Genomic DNA, 18,614 nt, shown 5'->3' with positions numbered 1-18,614 from the left:
AAATTGTTACTGATCGACACAAAATACCCCATAATGACAAATTGAAAATAGTTTTAGAAATTTTTACAAATTAATTAAAAGTGAAAGGCTGAAATGTTTTGCATAAATAATTATTTAACTCCGAGTCATTACTTTGAAGAAGCGCCTTTGAACAAGGCGTCAAGTCTTCTTGGGGATTTTCTTCCATTCTTCCTTCCAGATTTGTTCAAGCTCTGTGAAGTTGGACAGCAATATTCAAGTCTTTCCACAGATTCTCAATGAGATTCAAGTCTGGACTTTGGCTGGGCCACTCAAGGACTTTCACATTCTTGTTCTGAAGCCATTCCAGTGTTGCTTTGGCTGTATGATTGGGGTCATTGTCCTGTTGGAAAACATAAATCTTCACTGCAATCTTAAGGTCTTTTGCTTTCCGAAGCAGGTTCTCCTCAAAGATTGGCCTTTATTTGGCTCAATGCATTATTCCCTCTAACCTTACTAGTCTCCCAGTCCCTGCCGCTGCAAAGCATCCCCATAGCATGATGCTGCCATCACCATGCTTCATGGTAGGGATGGTGTTAGATGGGTGATGAGCTGTGCTCGGTTTCCACCAGACATAGGTTTTTGCATTCAGACCAAAGAGTTCAATTTTCGTCTCATCAGACCACAGACTTTTTTGCCTCATTTTCTCAGTCTTTTACGTGCTTTTTTGCAAACTCCAAGCATGCTGTCACGTGTGTTTTTCTCAGGAATGGCTTTGTCTGGTCACTCTCCCATAAACCTTAGATTTGTGAAGTGCTGCAGAGATTGTTGTCCTTCCAGCAGGTTTTCCCATCTCTGTAGTTCTGTCAGAGTGGTCATGGGTTCTTGGTCACCTCCCTGACCAAGGGCCTTGTTGCCCGGTTGATCGGATGGCCAGCTCAAGGAAGAGTCTGGGTAGTTCCATATTCTTTCCATTTCCTAATGATGGAGCTCACTGTGCTCTTGGGAACTTTTAACACTCCAGAAATTGTTTTCTATCCTTCTCCTGATCTATTCCTCCATTCTATCTCAGAGTTGTACAGACAGTTCCTTGGACTTCATGGTAGAGTTTCTGCTCTGACATGCACTGTCAAACTAAGGGACCTTATCTAGAAAGGTGTGTTTCTTTTTAAATCATGACCAATCAATCGAATTGGCGACAGGTGGACTCCACTCAAATTGTAGAGACATATCAAAGATGATCAAAGGAAAATGGATACACCTGAGCTAAATTTGGAGGGTCAGAGCAAACGGGTTGAATACTTATTGATGCAATAAATTTCAGTTTTTCATTTTTAATTAACTAATAAAAATAAAATAAAAAATTTCACTGTCATTCACGGTATATTGTGTAGATCGGTGATACATTTTAAAAAAATTTAATCCATTTTTAATTCAGGCTGTAACACAACAAAATGTGAAAAGGTCAATGGATGTTAATACTTTCTGAAGGCACAGGAGGTGAGAACAAAAGATTGCGGTGTAGTTGTGAAGAAAGGAGTGACATGTATAGGACGACAAAAAAGGCAAAATATGATGATGGCAATGTCTCAATTTACTGGTCAGACAAAAGAAACATGCAGGCATGCACAGATGCACACAAATAAGGGCACGTTCATTAAAAAAAAAAAAGGACAAGCGCGCGCACGCGCGAACACTCACAGACCCACATTCGACGTACCAATTAGTCGACGTACTCACATTCTGACAAGTAATGGACCCAAATGCAAAATTGTCACCTTTGGCGAGGGTGACAAGAACAGTGTTTTAGTTGTTACAGAACTCGTTTGATGTGCATGTGGAACACGCAATGAGGCACCGTTCGATTAGAGAAGGCAAGAGATGTCCGAGTGAAAATTTATTTCAAAGCTTTGAGCTTCACATAAGGCACTTGGAATTAATTATTCACTTGCATGAACAAAATCCCCAAAATATCCACGTGATACAAAATACAACGGTTTAATTGATAAAAACTTCAACACCTGAACGTAAACAAGTTGATGTTACTTCTGCCCTCTTGACATGAACAATCAGCAAATAGTCAGGAGTTATTAAAACAATAATATCCCCAAATTATATCCATTTCATAAAATTAGGTTGCAAACGATTAACATCTCAATTGCAAAACTTTAAATAAAAATGTTTTGAGAGAAACTGTAGTTTAAGTAAATGAATACAAGGCGTTAGACGAACGGATGGATACCGTCGAACGGATCGAGCATTCTTATTGTCAGCAAATGAACATCATTCATCGATTCTCCTCTTGTTTTGAGATTAAAAAAAAATTTTTTTTTGAAAACTCTCAAAATAGAGGAATGAAATTTCATTTTGAGTGATTTTGAGTGAAATCACACCCAAATGCAATGCACTTGCATTTTATTTAATCAAGGAGCATATTTAACACTGAAGTGTATAAAGTTTAAAATCAAATTGTGCAGTACTGAACTGGACTGTTAATCATCAATGTACCATACCTCCTTATAGAATGTCAGTGTTGCTCTCTTGGTAAGTGCTGGGTTGCTTACTGTCACCTTCACAGTGATCAGTCAAAGCAGGAATTTGGAATTTGTTCAGACCATTAGCACACTGGTCCTTCAGCTAACGTTCTACAAATGGATGGCACACAAACTGATGTCTCACCCTGCCTGTGAAACACCAGCACGGCAGTTGATAGTTGTGTTGAGATTGAAACCCAGGCTAGACAGTTCCTACGCAAGTGTGTGCACCTGCAGGCCATACGCCTCATTTAGTTTGTACCAATAACACTACGACTGACTTTCTCACTGCTCCCAGATGGAAGACTTCAATGTAGGCGTAGAAAACGAGAAAACATGGAAAGGTTTAGAAGTGTGCATGTTATAATTAGCTTTCATGACGAGTTGCATCACAGGAAAAATAACTACATTAGTTATTACACTAACTACCAGAAGGCAATTCTCTGTGTGTATGTACATCTGATAATTACAGCATTCAAAAACGGCTGGGCCAATCTCCACCAAATTTTGCTGACGTTCGAGGTACCCAGGGTCAGATCACTGGCACAAAATAATTCCCCAACTCCCTCCCCCCCCTCTCTCGAGCAAGATTTGGGAGACCACTTACAATTTTCACCTGTACACAAGTAGGAAATTGTGTAAGTGGTTTAACCACTGCCCCCCTGCTGCAGAGAACAGGTATTGACACACTTTTTCACTCCTGGAGGGAACAGGTGATACTATTCCCAAAAGAAAACGCATCCATCCGTCCGTCACATGAATGAGAAGCAGAAACTCAAGCAGGGAGGAGGGTATTGACACCAAATTTTGCTCATGCTAGGAGCAGGTATTCCTCGTACAGCACTACAAATTCTACAACCATACAACTACCAGACGAGACTTTCGTTTCATTCACGAGATCGTAAAAACATTTGCCACGGAGTGGAACTGCATTGCTCACACTTTCCTTGAGTTTTCAAGGATTATAAAGACACAAATGTACCCAACAAGCAGAATATCATTGAAAGCACAGGACCAGCGATTATCAAATTCAGGCCCAATAATGCCTTCACCACCATGCGGTCGGAATGTGCACACTTCCGTTTTTGGATTCCACTCATATAACGGATCGAAGAAAAAGCAAAATCCCTACATTCGTTGCTTGCCGGAAAGTGTGCCCATTTATTTATTTTTACTCCATTTGCATTTCCGGTACTTGATGTGAAGAATGAGACAAGACGAGCTGGGATCCCATGGATGTTCAAGTACGAGGTGCACTCTGTAGTTTAAGAGTTGGGGCGGTGTGCTCAGGGAAGGATACCAGTCTTTTTTAGCCATTCATTTCTCAATTATTGTAGTGTATCAAAAATAATTATGCAATACTCGCACTGAGGGGGTTGTTTTTTTTTTTGTTAGACATCTTGCTGAAAGCCTTGGGAAACAGGAAATGGGTATTGCAAGAGAGAGAGGCCAGGATCCAATCAATTTGTGAACCGATCAGAGATGAGTTGGTAAGCACTTTAGACACTTAACACACTACATTCTGGGTTTGCTTATGGTGGGACAACCAGGAAATGATGGGCCATTGAGAGAGAGGACATTTAATTTCTCTTTGTGCATCCTGGAGAAGTACAATTTTTGACTTGGGGGGGGGGGGGGGGAGGGGTCAGGGACAATAATGATCAGGCCCATTCTACCACAGCCTACCGGGGTGGGGGTGGGGGGTGGCATTGTACTTGTACACAATTCACTACTCCACATTTAAAAATTGATTAAACTTCCAAAACTCAAATGAAAGACCATGGTGAATGCACAAATTAGTTGTCCTGCCATTGTGTTTGGGTCTACAAACAAAATATTGTTTGTTTTTCATAGATAGAAAAATTACAAAGTCATCTAAAGACCAAAAAAAGTTTTAATTGTGCAGTTTTGAAGGAGGAGGAAAGTGACAATTGAGCTCGTAAAAAAGGCAGAACCAACATTCGAGTTATGATAATTATCTCCACCACCGAATATAGACAGAGGATACGTATTCACCCTGGTTTGTGTCTGTGAGCACGATATCTCAGTCAGTTATGAATGGATTCGGACAAAACTTGGTGGACAGGTTGAGTGAGTGGAAATGATGAACTGTTTCGATTTTGGTGAAGATTAGAATCGGGATACTAGAATTTATTTTAACTGTTAAAGTGATTCCTCACCATTAAGAGATAGGGCCAAAAACGATATGTAGCACGATATCAAAAAGTTGTGGGTGGATTCGGACGAAACTTGGTGGACATGTTGGGAGTGTGACAAGAACAAGCTAATTAGAGATTTTGTTGACATTCTGGATCCAGATTGTAAACTGTTCAGCCTGGCGGAGGTATGTGCTCTTCCGAGTGCTGTTCTCGTTTACAATGTAACTGAGGTGCAACTCGAAATTAGATGCTCTTTGCTCATGCTCGCTTGGTTATCCCTTTTTAGTTATGATCTGGTGAAACGTTTCCATGGTGCTACTCTTTATATATTGGATGTAAACCCAACACACTTTGCCAGACTTTTGTTCCTTGAATGGACTTGAAACGATAAAAGCGTGTTCGATGGAAACACACCACTTGGTAGTGAGTCGTGGTAGGGCGCACGTCGTTTTCCTTTCAAACCCAAAGCAATCCATCAAAACCCTTCAGTGTGTGCATACAAGTAAACAACCAGTAAATATTTCACAATTATTTTGTTCATTTGTTTTTCACGCAAAGAATATGACGACATCACATCAAATGGCCAAACCGGGCTCGGAGCCTTAACAGATCATAAAGTAAAAGCAACAAGAAATATTTCAATCGGGAGTAAAGAAAAGAAAACAGAAACAAACAGAATTTATGGTTTTGTCTCATTTTAAAGTGATAGCACCTGAAATGCATTTGCTTTGTGGAACTGGATCCAGTGTAAACGACTGTTGTAAATACCATGACAGCTCATCTTCTTCGTACAGAAATGAGTCATTTGTAGCAAATGTGGCAGGAAGTGGGAGGTTGTTGAAACGTATATGAAGTCATTACATTTACATAGCTGCCAACCTTTCTATATGGTAATTAAAAAAACGCTCCTTTCCTCACGACGTCAATTCTTTTGGACTTTGAAATATGCAGAACAACCGCCGACCACCACACTCCCAGAAAACACTCACACCACTCTTCACCACCAAAATGGATTAATACTCTACAGAATGGTTTATGGCAACAACACTGTCACGTTACCAGGTGCGGCAATTGTTAAAATACGAGCTTGTAAAGTCGAGAGGTTCCAAGCGAATGATTTTTTTTTCGTTCGATCCCCATCGGTTTTGTCGTTTGCACGACCGTGACAACCTCAGTCAGGTGACGGGTCCTGTTGGAGTCGTGAGACGACGTGCGGCCGTGCTTATCGACCATTGCAGACGTGTCCCGAATATGTCAGTGCGCATTCATTCACCATTCTTGTTTTAAAGAGACATATCTTCAAATAAGTGACGAACAAGACTGAAAATCCCACTTATCGGCAGCTGTCTTTACACGAAAGGACTGATTACAGAATTGAAAAGCACACAAACCTTTGCAAAAGGCATTGAAAGCTGTTTAACATATTTAGAATCCTTACTGTTAACATCGTAACAAAACGTTACGACGAGTAAACCACGGCTAAATACCCAACATAATTTTGTGAAGAACAAACCAAAAATGAAGTGTTTTACTTTGACGTGATCGTAAAGCAAACGGAATGTTTTTTGAAAATGACAGGATTTGATTTATAATCTTTTCTACACTCTGAATCCAATGGAGAGCCCGATTGTCCATTGAACCACTAAATGCAATTCCATTGAGTTTCCCGGTAATTTCCATGGAGACGGCTGCACCTGTTAAAGGTGAAATTGTTTTGAAGTTTTAGGTTTTTAGCCGTGCAACGTGGCAAGGTGCAGTGGGTTTGTCGATCTTTTCTTCGCAATACAAAGCAACACTCCACAGCACATTGGGAAGAAAGCAAACCAGATTCGGGCCGACCCCTCATTTAGCCAGCTTCGGTCATTTTTTAAATCTTTTATAAACACTGCAGAATGGTCAAGGTCAAAACCATGAAGGACCCCCCTGGGTGGAACAGCAAAGAAGATGGGAAAATGTAATAACAAAATAAGATCGAGATGATCGATTCGTGACTTGAATTGTTGCAAGTTGATAGAAGTTGGGAACACACACCTGGGGAGGCTACTCCAACAAAAGATAGAGATAGAGATAGAGATAGAGATAGAGATAGAGATAGAGATAGAGATAGAGATAGAGATAGAGATAGAGATAGAGATAGAGATAGAGATAGAGATAGAGAGAGAGAGAGAGAGAGAGAGACAGAGTTTGACAAAGCACTGACTGCGGTAGTAGCAGTAGAAGAGGCACAGGGAAGAGACTGCTCGACGATATACCAAAGGTTGGACATGGCTAGACAAAGTAGGATTGTTAATCAATCAGAGCCTTGGCTTGGATGAGATCCGGAATACAGATGACTGACGGAGGAGTGCCACCTGAGACATGGGAGCAGTATTCCAATTCCGGTCTGACTTGGGATTGTAGCTCAGGGTGATAAGCTGATAGGAGTTGAAGTAATTGCAAGCTCTGAAGAGGAAACAAAGTTGATTGGAGACAGATGGGGTGATATTAAGGACGGGTACCAAAGCCCGTCGAAAATTATGGGTTGGAATTATTTTATTCGAAATATTCAAGGACACTGGAAGATATGATGTTTCGGAGCAAGAAGTATTATTTTAAATCGCTACATGTACAAATGTGATGATGCTATTTTCTTAAAATCAATTTCTGCAGTGAATGAATTTTTTTTTTTTTTAAATGCAGTGAATTTCACCTTCGACACCTTGTATTTATTATTATTATTATTATTATTATTATTATTATTATTATTATTATTCTTCAAACGATTCTGTACACCACCCTCAAGGCCGGGTCACAAGCCACCATCTACATTTCCAATAGAAGAGACGTAATAACTCAATGAAAAATGTTTTTTGAGTTTTCCTGAAAAATAGACTGTAGTGAACACACAGTCGTGTTAAAAGATTGGCCTTTAAACCCCTTCTTAAATCATCGTTATGAAGAGGGACAGACAAATACACAAACACACATTGTGTTTTATCGAGGTAGATGTGAGGCTGCCAGGACAGATGGCGAGAGAAAGTGACACTGAGCATATTATTATTAGAGGAGGACTGCTGGAGTTTCGAGCTGAGCACGAGAAGGAGGGGTGGTTCTGTTGATCTTGCTGGATATAAGGAGGGTTTGAATCTTGGACTTATTGATGGATGGAGACAAGGCTGTCAGGGTCCCATTGGAGGATGAGAATTATCATGATTGACTGAGACAACAGTTGAGGGGTGATCAGTAGCCATTCTTCCGACTCGCTGCCGGTACTATGTTCAAGTTTATGATTCGAAGAACCGGAGGTGGTTTCTCTCGACTGGTATCAAGGTAAACCCTGCATGCCTTAATCGGGGTCAGATGTATACATGTATTCCTTTTGCGTAAATGAAAAATATGGAAGGATTTAAACGTTCCCTTTACTCACCACACCTTCCTTTTACCTCTTCTCAACCTCATAGCCATTTGGAGGTCCATTTGTAACTCCCACCTCCCCCTGCCTCTCCTTCCCTCCCTGTGCATGTAATGGCTAGAACTCCATTTATCAGGTAAAGACATTTACAGTGAAAATAAAACGAATCTCAAACCAACCTTGAAGTGTGATTTGAATACAATGGCGATTAAGAGCAGACGAAGGAAGCCAACCTTCACCAAAAGCACAAAAGCTTCATGTAAATGTCTAAATTTATCATGACCTCCAGTAAGTGAATCATCACGTAGCTGTTTAAAAAAAAAAAAAAAAAAAAAAAGAGGAAGAAAAATCAGCAAAGTATTGAAGGGGAAATATCGATGTGCTTAGGAACTTCACAAATACAAAAAAACACGAGCAAGTGACACGTTGGGGTTACTGACTCGTGGGGAACTTCCTGCTAAGGAGTGATGGTGAACAGTTACAGTGCCTTCAGAAAGTATTTACACCCCTAGATTATTTCACATTTTGTTGTGTTCCAGCCTATATTTAGAATTGAGTAAATTTATATATTTTTCACCAATCTACAAAAAATACCCCATCAATGACAAAGTGAAAACATGGTTTTCGAATTTTTTTTACAAATCAATAAAAACACGAAAAGCTGATATGTTTAGCATAAATAAGTATTTAACCGCCTGAATCAATACTTTGTAGAAGCGCCTTTGGCAGTGATGACAGCTTTGAGTGTTCTTGGGTACGTCTGTATCGGCTTTGTTCATCTGGATTTGGGGATTCTCTGCCATTCTTCCTTGCAGATTTGCTCAAGCGCTGTCAGGTTGGATGGGGAGCGTCAGTGACCAGCAATCTTCAAGTCTTTCCACAGATTCTCAATGGAATTCAAGTCTGGGCTTTGGCTGGGCCACTCAAGCACTTTCACGTTCTTGTTCTGAAGCCATTCCAGTGTTGCTTTGGCTGTATGATTGGGGTCATTGTCCTGTTGGAACGTAAATCTTTGCCACAGTCTCAGGTCTTCTGCACTCTGAAGCAGGTTCTCCTCAAGGATTTGCCTGTATTTGGTTCCATTAGTTGTTCCCTCTCTCCTTATAAGTCTCCCAGTCCATGCTACTGAAAAGCATCCCCAGAGCATGATGCTGCTATGACTATGCTTCATGGTATGGGCGGTGTTTGATGGGTGATGAGCTGTGCTCGGTTTCCGTCAGACGTCACGCTTTGCATTCAGGCCAAAGTTCATTTTTCATCTCATCAGACCACAGAATATTTTATCTCATGCTATCAGAGTCCTTCATGTGCCTTTTTGCAAACTCTAGGCGTGCTATCACGTGCCTTTTTCTCAGGAGTGGCTTCCATCTGGTTACTCTCCCATAAACCCTACATTTGTGAAGTGCTGCAAAGATTATTGTCCTTCCAGCAGGTTCTCCCATCTCAGCCAAAGAACTCTGTAGTTCTGTCAGAGTGGTCATTGGGATCTTGGTCACCTCCCTGACCAAGGTCCTTGTTGCCCAGTTGTTCAGTTTGGTCAGATGGCCAGCTCTAGGGTGAGTCTGGGTAGTTCCATATTCTTTCCATTTCCTAATGATGAAGCTCACTGTGCTCTTGGGAACTTTTAACACTCCAGAAATTGTTTTATACCCTTCCCCTGATCTATTTCTCCTCACAATTCTATCGTGAGTCCAACAGACAGTTCCTTGGACCTCATGCTGGAGTTTCTGCTCTGACATGCACTCTCAACTGTGGGACCTTGTATCTTAAGGTGTGTTTCTTTCTAAATCATGGCCAATCAATTGAATTGGCCACAGATGGACTCTAATCAACTTGTAGAGACATCTCAAGGACGTTCAAAGGAAAATGGATACACCTGAACTCAATTTAGAGTGTCAGAGCAAAAGGGTTGAATACTAATTGACGCAAAACATTTCAGCTTTTCATTTTTCATTAATTTATAAAAATTTCTTAAAACACGTTTACACTTTGTCATTGTGGGGTATTATGTGTAGATCGGTGACAAATTTTTTAAAAAAATTAATCCATTCCAAATTCAGGCTGAAACAACAAAATGTGACAAAAGTCGAGGGGTGTGAATACTTTCTGAAGGCATTGCATTTCCACATGAGGAACAATAAACATCTCAATCTATTTTATGTTTTTCGTGTTTGTTTGTTTTTAAAAAAAAATTGAACGACGGCTGTCAGTGGAGCATATTCTGCATTGACTATTCAATGTTCGAGTGATTAATCGTCTTCAATCATAAATGATAATAATAATAATAATAATAATAATAATCTTCTTCATATCAAAGGTATTAACCAGGTTAAGTGAGTTAAAGTACCCTGCTCTTGAGAAAACAATCACAAAGTTTGAACGTAATAAACACACGAGGCGGAAGAGTGACACGAGCTCCCAGCGAGGCTGGTGGGCCCAGCTCACGTAAAGATGACACCGCACGAGTATCATGTGCATTGTCGAAATATGAGAGAAAAAAAAGTGGAGATAATGTTTGGAAGTTCAAGTTTGTGCCATCATTGGGGTGCTTACCAAAGAAACCAAGTGTTTGTACATTTGCGTGGCATGGGTGACGTGTTCGCTGCACTATTCCGAGAGTCAGGCAAGACGCGTCTAGAAATGCAACATTTCACGAATCTCCGATCTGAATGGAAGGCAATGTTTGAGTTTTCGGCAGACTGAAAGGCACACGCATGCACACGTACATGCAATGATGGAGCAATTTTCTTCATAGTTTTTCTAAATTTGACACAAAAATATAATGTCATTTTTGGTGCAGTTGGTTGGGTTACGGCAACCTGAATTTGTATCCTCTTCACCGAAGCCGACTCAAACTGAAGGGAAAACCTTGCCGTCACAAAAAACCCCATTAATCTTCAGCTCGTAAAGTGACGTGTTGTGATGGATAATGGAGTTCAGCTCCCACAACCCCGGTGTAATGGAACTTAGAACCGAATCTTTCCAGAGAGGATGTCAGCATACAAAGCTTCTGTCAGAGGTAAGTACGTTCCCTTTGCAGAATCGAGATAAAATAAAGGATCCCGCACAAGGCTCGGGTTGTAGCCCTCTTTCTTCAGCTCCACCTTCTGAATCTTGAATGTGCCTAGTGAAGTGGTTGTAAAAGGGGATGGAGCAAGAAAGGAAGATGGATGGAGAAATTTGTGCAAATATTAGTGCGAGGCGAGGATCAACAAAGGGGGGATATCAAGCTGAGGTTTTATAATGGCTCATTTTGAAGTGACAGCCACACCCCAATAAACAAACAAACAAACAAACACCTCTTACATTCAAACTCCATGTAAGCAATGGCTCTCAAACTAATGATCCTGCAAAGCTCATTAACACAAGATTATGACCCAAACATGACGATGTTCAAGGATCATCGTGAAACGATGAACATTGACCGAGGCTCTCAAGGCCACAGATTCACTCTTTTTAGCATAGCATAGGTATACATTGGGGTCGGTACAAGGTTAACTTCGTTTCTTTCCAACAAATGGTTTTCTTACAAAGTCGACTCTTCATCCAATTCCAGTCACCCTTAAATGATCACCGAAAACGCAATCTTACCAACTGTGCTCTACATGTTTTATTCTTTGCGTTTTATTGTAACAGTTGTGACTAGTTGTGACAGCCCCAAGTAACCTGCATCAACGAAATTGAAAACTGCATCGTTGTTAAAATAAAAGCTAACCCTAACAACTAAATTTATACATATCTCTGCCTTTGAACATATACATATATATATATATATATATATATATATATATATATATATATATATATACATATATATATATATATATATATATATATATATATTCTTCTTCTTTCGGCTGCTCCCGTTTGGGGTCGCCACAGCGGATCATTCGTATGATCCGCATCGTGATTTGGCTTGGTTTTTACGCCGGATGCCCTTCCTGACGCAAATCTATAGGTATATATATATATATATATATATATATATATATATATATATATATATATATATATATATATATATATATATATATGTATATATATATATATATATATATATATATATATATATATATATATATATATATATATATCAGGTTGGGTGTGTGACGAGTATATAAAAAATGGGTTCAAAGGCAGATGGCCAAAGAATTGTGAGTGCACCAGGTCCCCTGGCTATGAGATCTAAACTTACTGGTGGTGCTGATCTTAGCAAGTAGGCGCAAGAACACGGGCCGGGCATAAGGAGGGAGTGCGACCTGTATCTGAGCATAGAACGTTTCCAGGTGAAATGTCCTCTTCGGGTCCGACACAGCGATCATCCCTGCCTTTCCTTCAACTCCTGTAATGATAAGAAGAGAAAGTAAAAAAAAAAGGATGGTCTGATGGCAATTTGGCCATCGAGGTCTGGGAGAGGCCCTCAAAAAAAAAGAGATCTGGCCGGTTAGCACTGGTTTTCAATTTGCACGGAATGTTATAACTTCAAGGTCAAAATAACGAGTGGAAAAATTTCCAACAATGATGTTTTATATAAGATGTCGTCACTACGCATGAAAAGGCACCTTAGCAGAGTTGATCTGAGGAGGACGTGGCATGTTTAATGCTGTACACGCTTCACACAAGGTGAGGCATCATTGTTGCAATGCTAATCACATTTGTCAAAATTAGCTTTATAACAGGATTACAGTAATAAGATATTTACAGTCATTGAGCTTTCACTTTGCTAGTTCCAGGGTGATCAAACAGATAAATATAAAACGAGTAATGACAGCTCATCGTGGCATCAAATATCCGATCGCATCAACCAATAATCACCCAAAATGGAGCACGGAATGCACGTACCAGGCACAGCAACGCCATACACAGCAACATCGGTGAGACGAAGGATGCGGCTAATAGAGCTCTCCACTTCAGCAGCAGCGACGTTCTCCCCCTTCCAGCGGAATGTATCACCCGTGCGGTCACGAAAATATACATAGCCGAGATCGTCCATGACGAGGATGTCACCTGCACATCCATGTCGGGATAGATGCAGAAGAGACTAGATAGAACAACAGGCGAGAGCAACTAAGAGTTTTGATCGGAGGACTGTGGTGCATGTTAAACGCTGGGGTAAGTGCCCCATGTACCTGTGAGGTATACACAATCTCCTTTGGTAAAAACATTGAAAGCAAGCTTTCTTCTACTCGCATTGTCATCAGCGTAGCCATCAAAGCGCTGCAGCGGGTCCGCCTGCACCACCTTTCCGCCGAGCTGACCTGGCTCACCTATGTGACACACACAAATGTGCTAACACGAGGACGCACACAAATGGCAAAGCAAACGAGAATTATGCAATGAAAGAGAAACATTAATTTAACTGTAACAGCACTCACTAGAGCATACACCTAAGCCAGGCTAAACGGTTTACGTTTTGTATCCCTCTGACAGACCGGATCTGCATCCAGATCTTCCGTCAAAATCAAATTGGTTCGTCCTTTGTCTCACACACCCAACCTGTACAAGTTTTGGCCAAATCCGTCTATATCCTTTTTAGATCGAGTTAAAAATGATATACAGTATAACACACTATCACGAATGGTGAAGAATCACTTAAAAAATATCTCGGATCTGGGTCCGGTCTTCAAAATTGAATTAATTCTTTCTCGTCACACACCCAACCTGTCCACCAAGTTTCATCCAAGCTGTTCGGATTATTCTGTTCACAGACAGACAGAGGTGAAAACAACCTCCATCCACCTGTGGTGGCATAGGTAATAACGGGAATATATACAGTGCCTACAGAAAGTCTACACCCCCCTTTCAAATTTTTCATCTTTTGCTGCCTTATGGCCTGGAATTAAATTACATTAAATCAGACTTTTTACACCTTTATTTACACATCGTAACCAACAACTTCCAAGTGAAAAACAAATTCTACAAACTTCAGAAAATTAATTAAAAATACAAAACTCGAATATCTTGGTTGGATAAGTGTTCATCCCCGAGTTAATACTTAGTGGAAGCACCTTTGACAGCAATTACAGGTGTGAGTCTGTAGGGATAGGTCTCGACCAACTTTGCACACCTTGATTGGGCAATATTTGCTCATTCTTCCAAACAAAACTATTCAAGATCAGTCAAGTTACATGAAGAGCGTTGATGGACAGCAATGCTCAAGTCATGCCACAGACTTCCAATTGGATTTAGTTTGGGGCTCTGACTGGGGCACTCAAGGACATTTATCTTTTTGTTCTTTAGCCACTCCAGTGTAGCTTTGGATGTGTGCTTCGGATCGTTGTCATGCTGAAGGATGAACTTCTGTCCAAATTTCAGTTTTCTTGAAGAGGGAAGCAGATTTTCCTCAAGGATTTTTCTGCAGTTTTCTCCATCCATTTTCCCTTCTATCCTGACAAGTGCCCCAGTCCCTGCTGATGAGAAACAGCCCCATAACATGATGCTGCCACAACCATATTTCACAGTAGGGATGGTGCTCCTTGGGTGGTGTGCTGTGTTGGGTTTGCACCAAACGTAACATTTTGCATTTTGGCCAAAAAGTTCCATCTTGGTTTTGTCGGACCACAAAACTTTTTGCCACATGGCTTCAGCATCTCCAGAGTGTTGTTTTTGCATACCTCAAATGGGACTCAAGGTGGGCTTTTTTTGAGTAATGGCTTCCTTCTTGCAACCCTACCGTCCAGGGCAGACTTGTGGAGTGCTTGTGATATTGTTGTCACATGCACACAGTGATCAGTCTTTGCCATAAAGGTATGTAGCTCTTTCAAAGTTGCCATTGGCCTCTTGGTTGTCTCTCTGATCAGTCTCCTCCTTGCTTGGTCATCCAGTTCAGAGGGACGGCCTGATCGAGGCAGGGTCTTGCTGGTACCATATGCCTTCCACTTCTTAATGATCGTCTTGACTGTGCTCCAAGGGATATTCAAGGCCTTTAAATACTTTTATACCCATCCCCTGATCTGTGCCATTCCACAACTTTATCCCATAAGTATATTGAAAGCTCCTTGGTTCTCATGGTTGAGTCTTTGCTGTGAAATGCACTACCCAACAGAGGAAACCTACAAAAACAGCCGATTTTATTCTGAAATAATCAGAATCGCTTCAATTTAACACAGGTGGAGGCCAATTAACTTGGTGCGTGATTTTGAAGGTGATTGGTTACACCTGAGATAATTTACAATTGCTATTATAAGGGGGATGGACACTTATCCAACCAAGATATTCTAGTTTTGTATTTTTGAATAATTTTCTGAAATTTATAGAATTTGTTTTTCACTTGGAAGTTGTGGGTTACAATGTGTAAATAAAGGTGGAAAAAGTCTGATTTAATGCAATTTTATTTCCAGGTTATAAGGCAACAAAAGGTGAAATTTTCTAAACGGTATGTAGACTTTCTACAAGTACTGTACATATGCACATTTTCCTTTCAAAATCCCTGGACGAGGGCATTCAGTGGTTGCATTGTATCCATGATGTTGCAAGGATATATGATGCACTGTAGATTGCTTAATGTACCAGGTTGGCAAGTGATGCAAAGTCCATCAGGTCCACGCAAAAGCTCCATTGTGGTCTCATCCACACGAAGTAGACGGATGGGATACACACCAGGTAAGATGCGGCTGTTAAAGCCACATGCACCAAACTGCGGGAACGCACAAACAAGATAGTTATTTAATGATGATTATTTCATGAATGCAGGGTTCACTGCAATGTTGACTTCCTGTTCTGGGTTTCTCCACTTGTGTTGTTGGTTCGGGAGTTCTTTCTTCCAGCTCAACAAAGCTTAGTTTCCCAGACCAGAAACCTTGGATTTTACAGTTTTATTTTCATTCCTGTGTTTCTTGTCGTGTTTTTGTCCAATGTTTGTGTGCCAAACCATACCCTGTTGTATTTAATTGTCAAATTCAATTCTCTGATAAAGTGTGGCCTACTCATGTGGAGTTGGGCTCGTTGGCTTGGTGATTCTGCCTCCGTTTTTAACTGCACGTGCTTCGTTTTCGCTCCTTTTCTCCCAGGTATTGTTACTTCTGATCCCTCAGCTTAATCCTATTCCCCTTCTCACTCCAGAAAATACAAACAACAAAAAGCACGTTTTCACTCCAAAAACAACAGCAGCAACAACAGCAGCAGCAAAAAAACCAAACTCGATCCACTGTGCAGTTACGCCTTCATTTCCAAATCCTTTCTCCTGATAAATATCCCCAGACAAAATCTTCACCGAATAAAACACAACTTCTTTTAACAGCTCTTAATAACATTAAAAAAAGAAAAAAAAAAAGCAAATCTATTTTAAGTAGCCTTACTCTCCTGACTACTACACCAGGAACAACCCAATCATTCTTCTTCATCATCTTCTTTTTCACTTGGAAGACATTTCTACAAAACCTTTTCCTCCTAAACGCTTAGTTCATCCAGCCTCCTCTCGTACCTGCAGCTCCATTTTCCTCCATGCCTTCAAGAGAAAACCCATTCCCACCCCATCCATGAAGTCTGCTGCTGTACATCCAGTTAGCAAATCCTGAAAGTCTATTTTGTAGGTGGTGGTGTACACAAGACAATGAATTCCCCTTCACATCCATTCATGGCATCAAACCTCTGTGTCAGTAGCCTCTACCCCCTTTTGGCTCCCCCCACCCCTCCCACTCTCAATTTACCCACCACCTCCTCCCCCCACCCCAAGCCGCACCCACACACCCACCCAGCTTCACCCCTACCCTGCACCCTCAGAGGTTTGCCCCAGCTCCTCACCCTCCAAACTTCACCCCAATCCCACACCCCATAACCTCCCAGCTTAGTCCCAACCCTGCACCCTTCCAGCCACCTCCCCTCCCCCCCCACCCCCAGTGATCCCACTCCCTCTCCTTTCCACATTCCTGCACCCTACCAGGAGCTGCTCTTCCCCTGTCCCTAACTGTGGGGATGTCAAACATCTGAGATCTTTGCTCCAACCGGACATACCTCTCAATGTGCTAAACTGCTGCCGATAGACGAGACATTATCTGTTTAACAGAATCCTTTCTCCCACAGGATGCCTTTGACTTATTAGTGTCTCTTCCTGGCTACTGTCTCCTCCGGTTTGATCAATCTAAACCTTGTCCTAGTGGTGGAGTTTCACCGTACATCAAGAACTCCATTTCTCACTTCCGTGTACTGCTCTTACTCCACCAAAACCCCAAGAGTACCCCTGGCTGCGACTTCCCCTCAGCTCCGACCTCATGTTTGTCTGTGTGTTGTACCATCATCACAACAGTGATGACTCCATCTACATCTCTCTCACAGACGACATGGACTGACTATTAACCACCTAACCCATCCCAACTCTCTTCCTCATGTGTGGAAATTTCAATTGTCATAATGTCAGTTGGCTGGGTGTTGGTACCGCTCTCACCAGCCATGGCACTTCAGCAAAGGACTTCTCTGACTCCAAGGGACTGACTCAAACCGTGAATGTTCTAATGCAGATTTCTGTCAATGGCAAAACCTCCCTTCTGGATTTGGTTATAACCAACTTCCCCACCAATGTCTCCTGCTCTTCCTCTGCTCCATCTGATCATACGTGTATGAAGGTCAACATCTCTCTGGCCATTCTCAGAGAAGAGCCTCAGTGCCAGTCTGGCAGTTTAAAGCATCCATTGCACTTCAGGACTGTTCTCCAACATCTACTGCACCTGGTATTAGCTCTGCATAAGAGAGCAAGTTTCTGTGGAAGCATTCACAGGTTCAGATCCATATCTCATCTCTTTTTCAATTATCATACTATCCTCTCGACATGGGACACAACATGGTGAGGCCGTTGGCTTAAAACAGCTTCTATTCTCTTCCTGGAAAGCAAATCCGACTGAAGGCAACCTCCGATCATTCCACAAAGTCCGCAACAAGTGTGTGCCTACTCTTAGGAGAGCAAGAAAACAACATTTGTTCAATCTCAAGATTAAACGTTCAAACTTGTCTTCCTCCTCCAAAACCTGGTGGTGCCTTGTAAAGTCTGTCTCTGGTGTACGCTCCCCCTCCATCCCTCCCTCACTTAAAATGGCATCACAGCCGACTCTGCTCGTGAGAAGGCCGAATGCCTCAATTCTGTGTTTGCTTCAAAATCTTGTCCCTATCCCCTCTCTCTGTACCCATCCTTCTCAGTCACCACTAACTGCCACTGGACACTGTATCTTTTGCACCTGACAAGGTGAAGAAGTTTCTTTCAACCCTCAACTCTGATTCCGCAAATGGACCGGACAGCATCAGCTCACGTGTCCCAAAAACCTGCTCTGCTGCTCTTGCACTTCCTCTCTCTGCCCTTTTCACCCTGTCATTTGTGCAAGGTCATCTTCCATCTGCATGGAAATCTGCCAACATCACTGCACTACATAACAAAGGTGTAAAAACAGATCCCCTGAAATAGACCGAGATCAGCTCACTTCTGATCATCAGAAGGTCATGGTATCCATCTCGACAGTTGAAATAAAATCATTCCTTTTCTCCAAATATCTCATCTCAGATCATCAATTCGGAATCAGACCCTGTCACTCACTCTGCATTGGACATGCTGCGTCTGCTCTCCTAACAATGGATGGAGCTCCTGAA

At 41.5% G+C, this 18,614-nt stretch overlaps 1 protein-coding gene across 2 annotated transcripts in view; it reads right to left on the bottom strand.

Moving 5' to 3' along the window:
* LOC147035894 (long-chain fatty acid transport protein 4-like) overlaps positions 1 to 18,614 on the bottom strand; it is a 128,442-nt gene that overhangs the window by 69,323 nt on the left and 40,505 nt on the right. Inside the window, exons 9-13 of one of the 2 annotated variants that reach the window (XM_085847941.1) lie at positions 15,552 to 15,678; positions 13,172 to 13,309; positions 12,885 to 13,049; positions 12,238 to 12,384; positions 1,843 to 11,166 (exon numbers count right to left, since the gene is read on the bottom strand). In XM_085847941.1, coding sequence (XP_085704067.1) covers positions 11,009 to 11,166; positions 12,238 to 12,384; positions 12,885 to 13,049; positions 13,172 to 13,309; positions 15,552 to 15,678 — 735 coding nt within the window. In that variant the 3' untranslated portion in view covers positions 1,843 to 11,008. Of the gene's footprint in view, positions 1 to 1,842; positions 11,167 to 12,237; positions 12,385 to 12,884; positions 13,050 to 13,171; positions 13,310 to 15,551; positions 15,679 to 18,614 lie in introns of those variants that run through there. The other variant, XM_085847943.1, reaches the window with a different exon arrangement.

The sequence above is a fragment of the Eptatretus burgeri genome, chromosome 1, assembly GCF_056783735.1.
Source record: "Eptatretus burgeri isolate ZD-2024b chromosome 1, Ebu_testis_v1, whole genome shotgun sequence".
NCBI classification, from domain to species: Eukaryota; Metazoa; Chordata; class Myxini; order Myxiniformes; family Myxinidae; genus Eptatretus; species Eptatretus burgeri.
The sequence above is the reverse complement of the archived record's forward strand: the minus strand, read 5'-3'. Positions and strand labels throughout refer to the sequence as shown.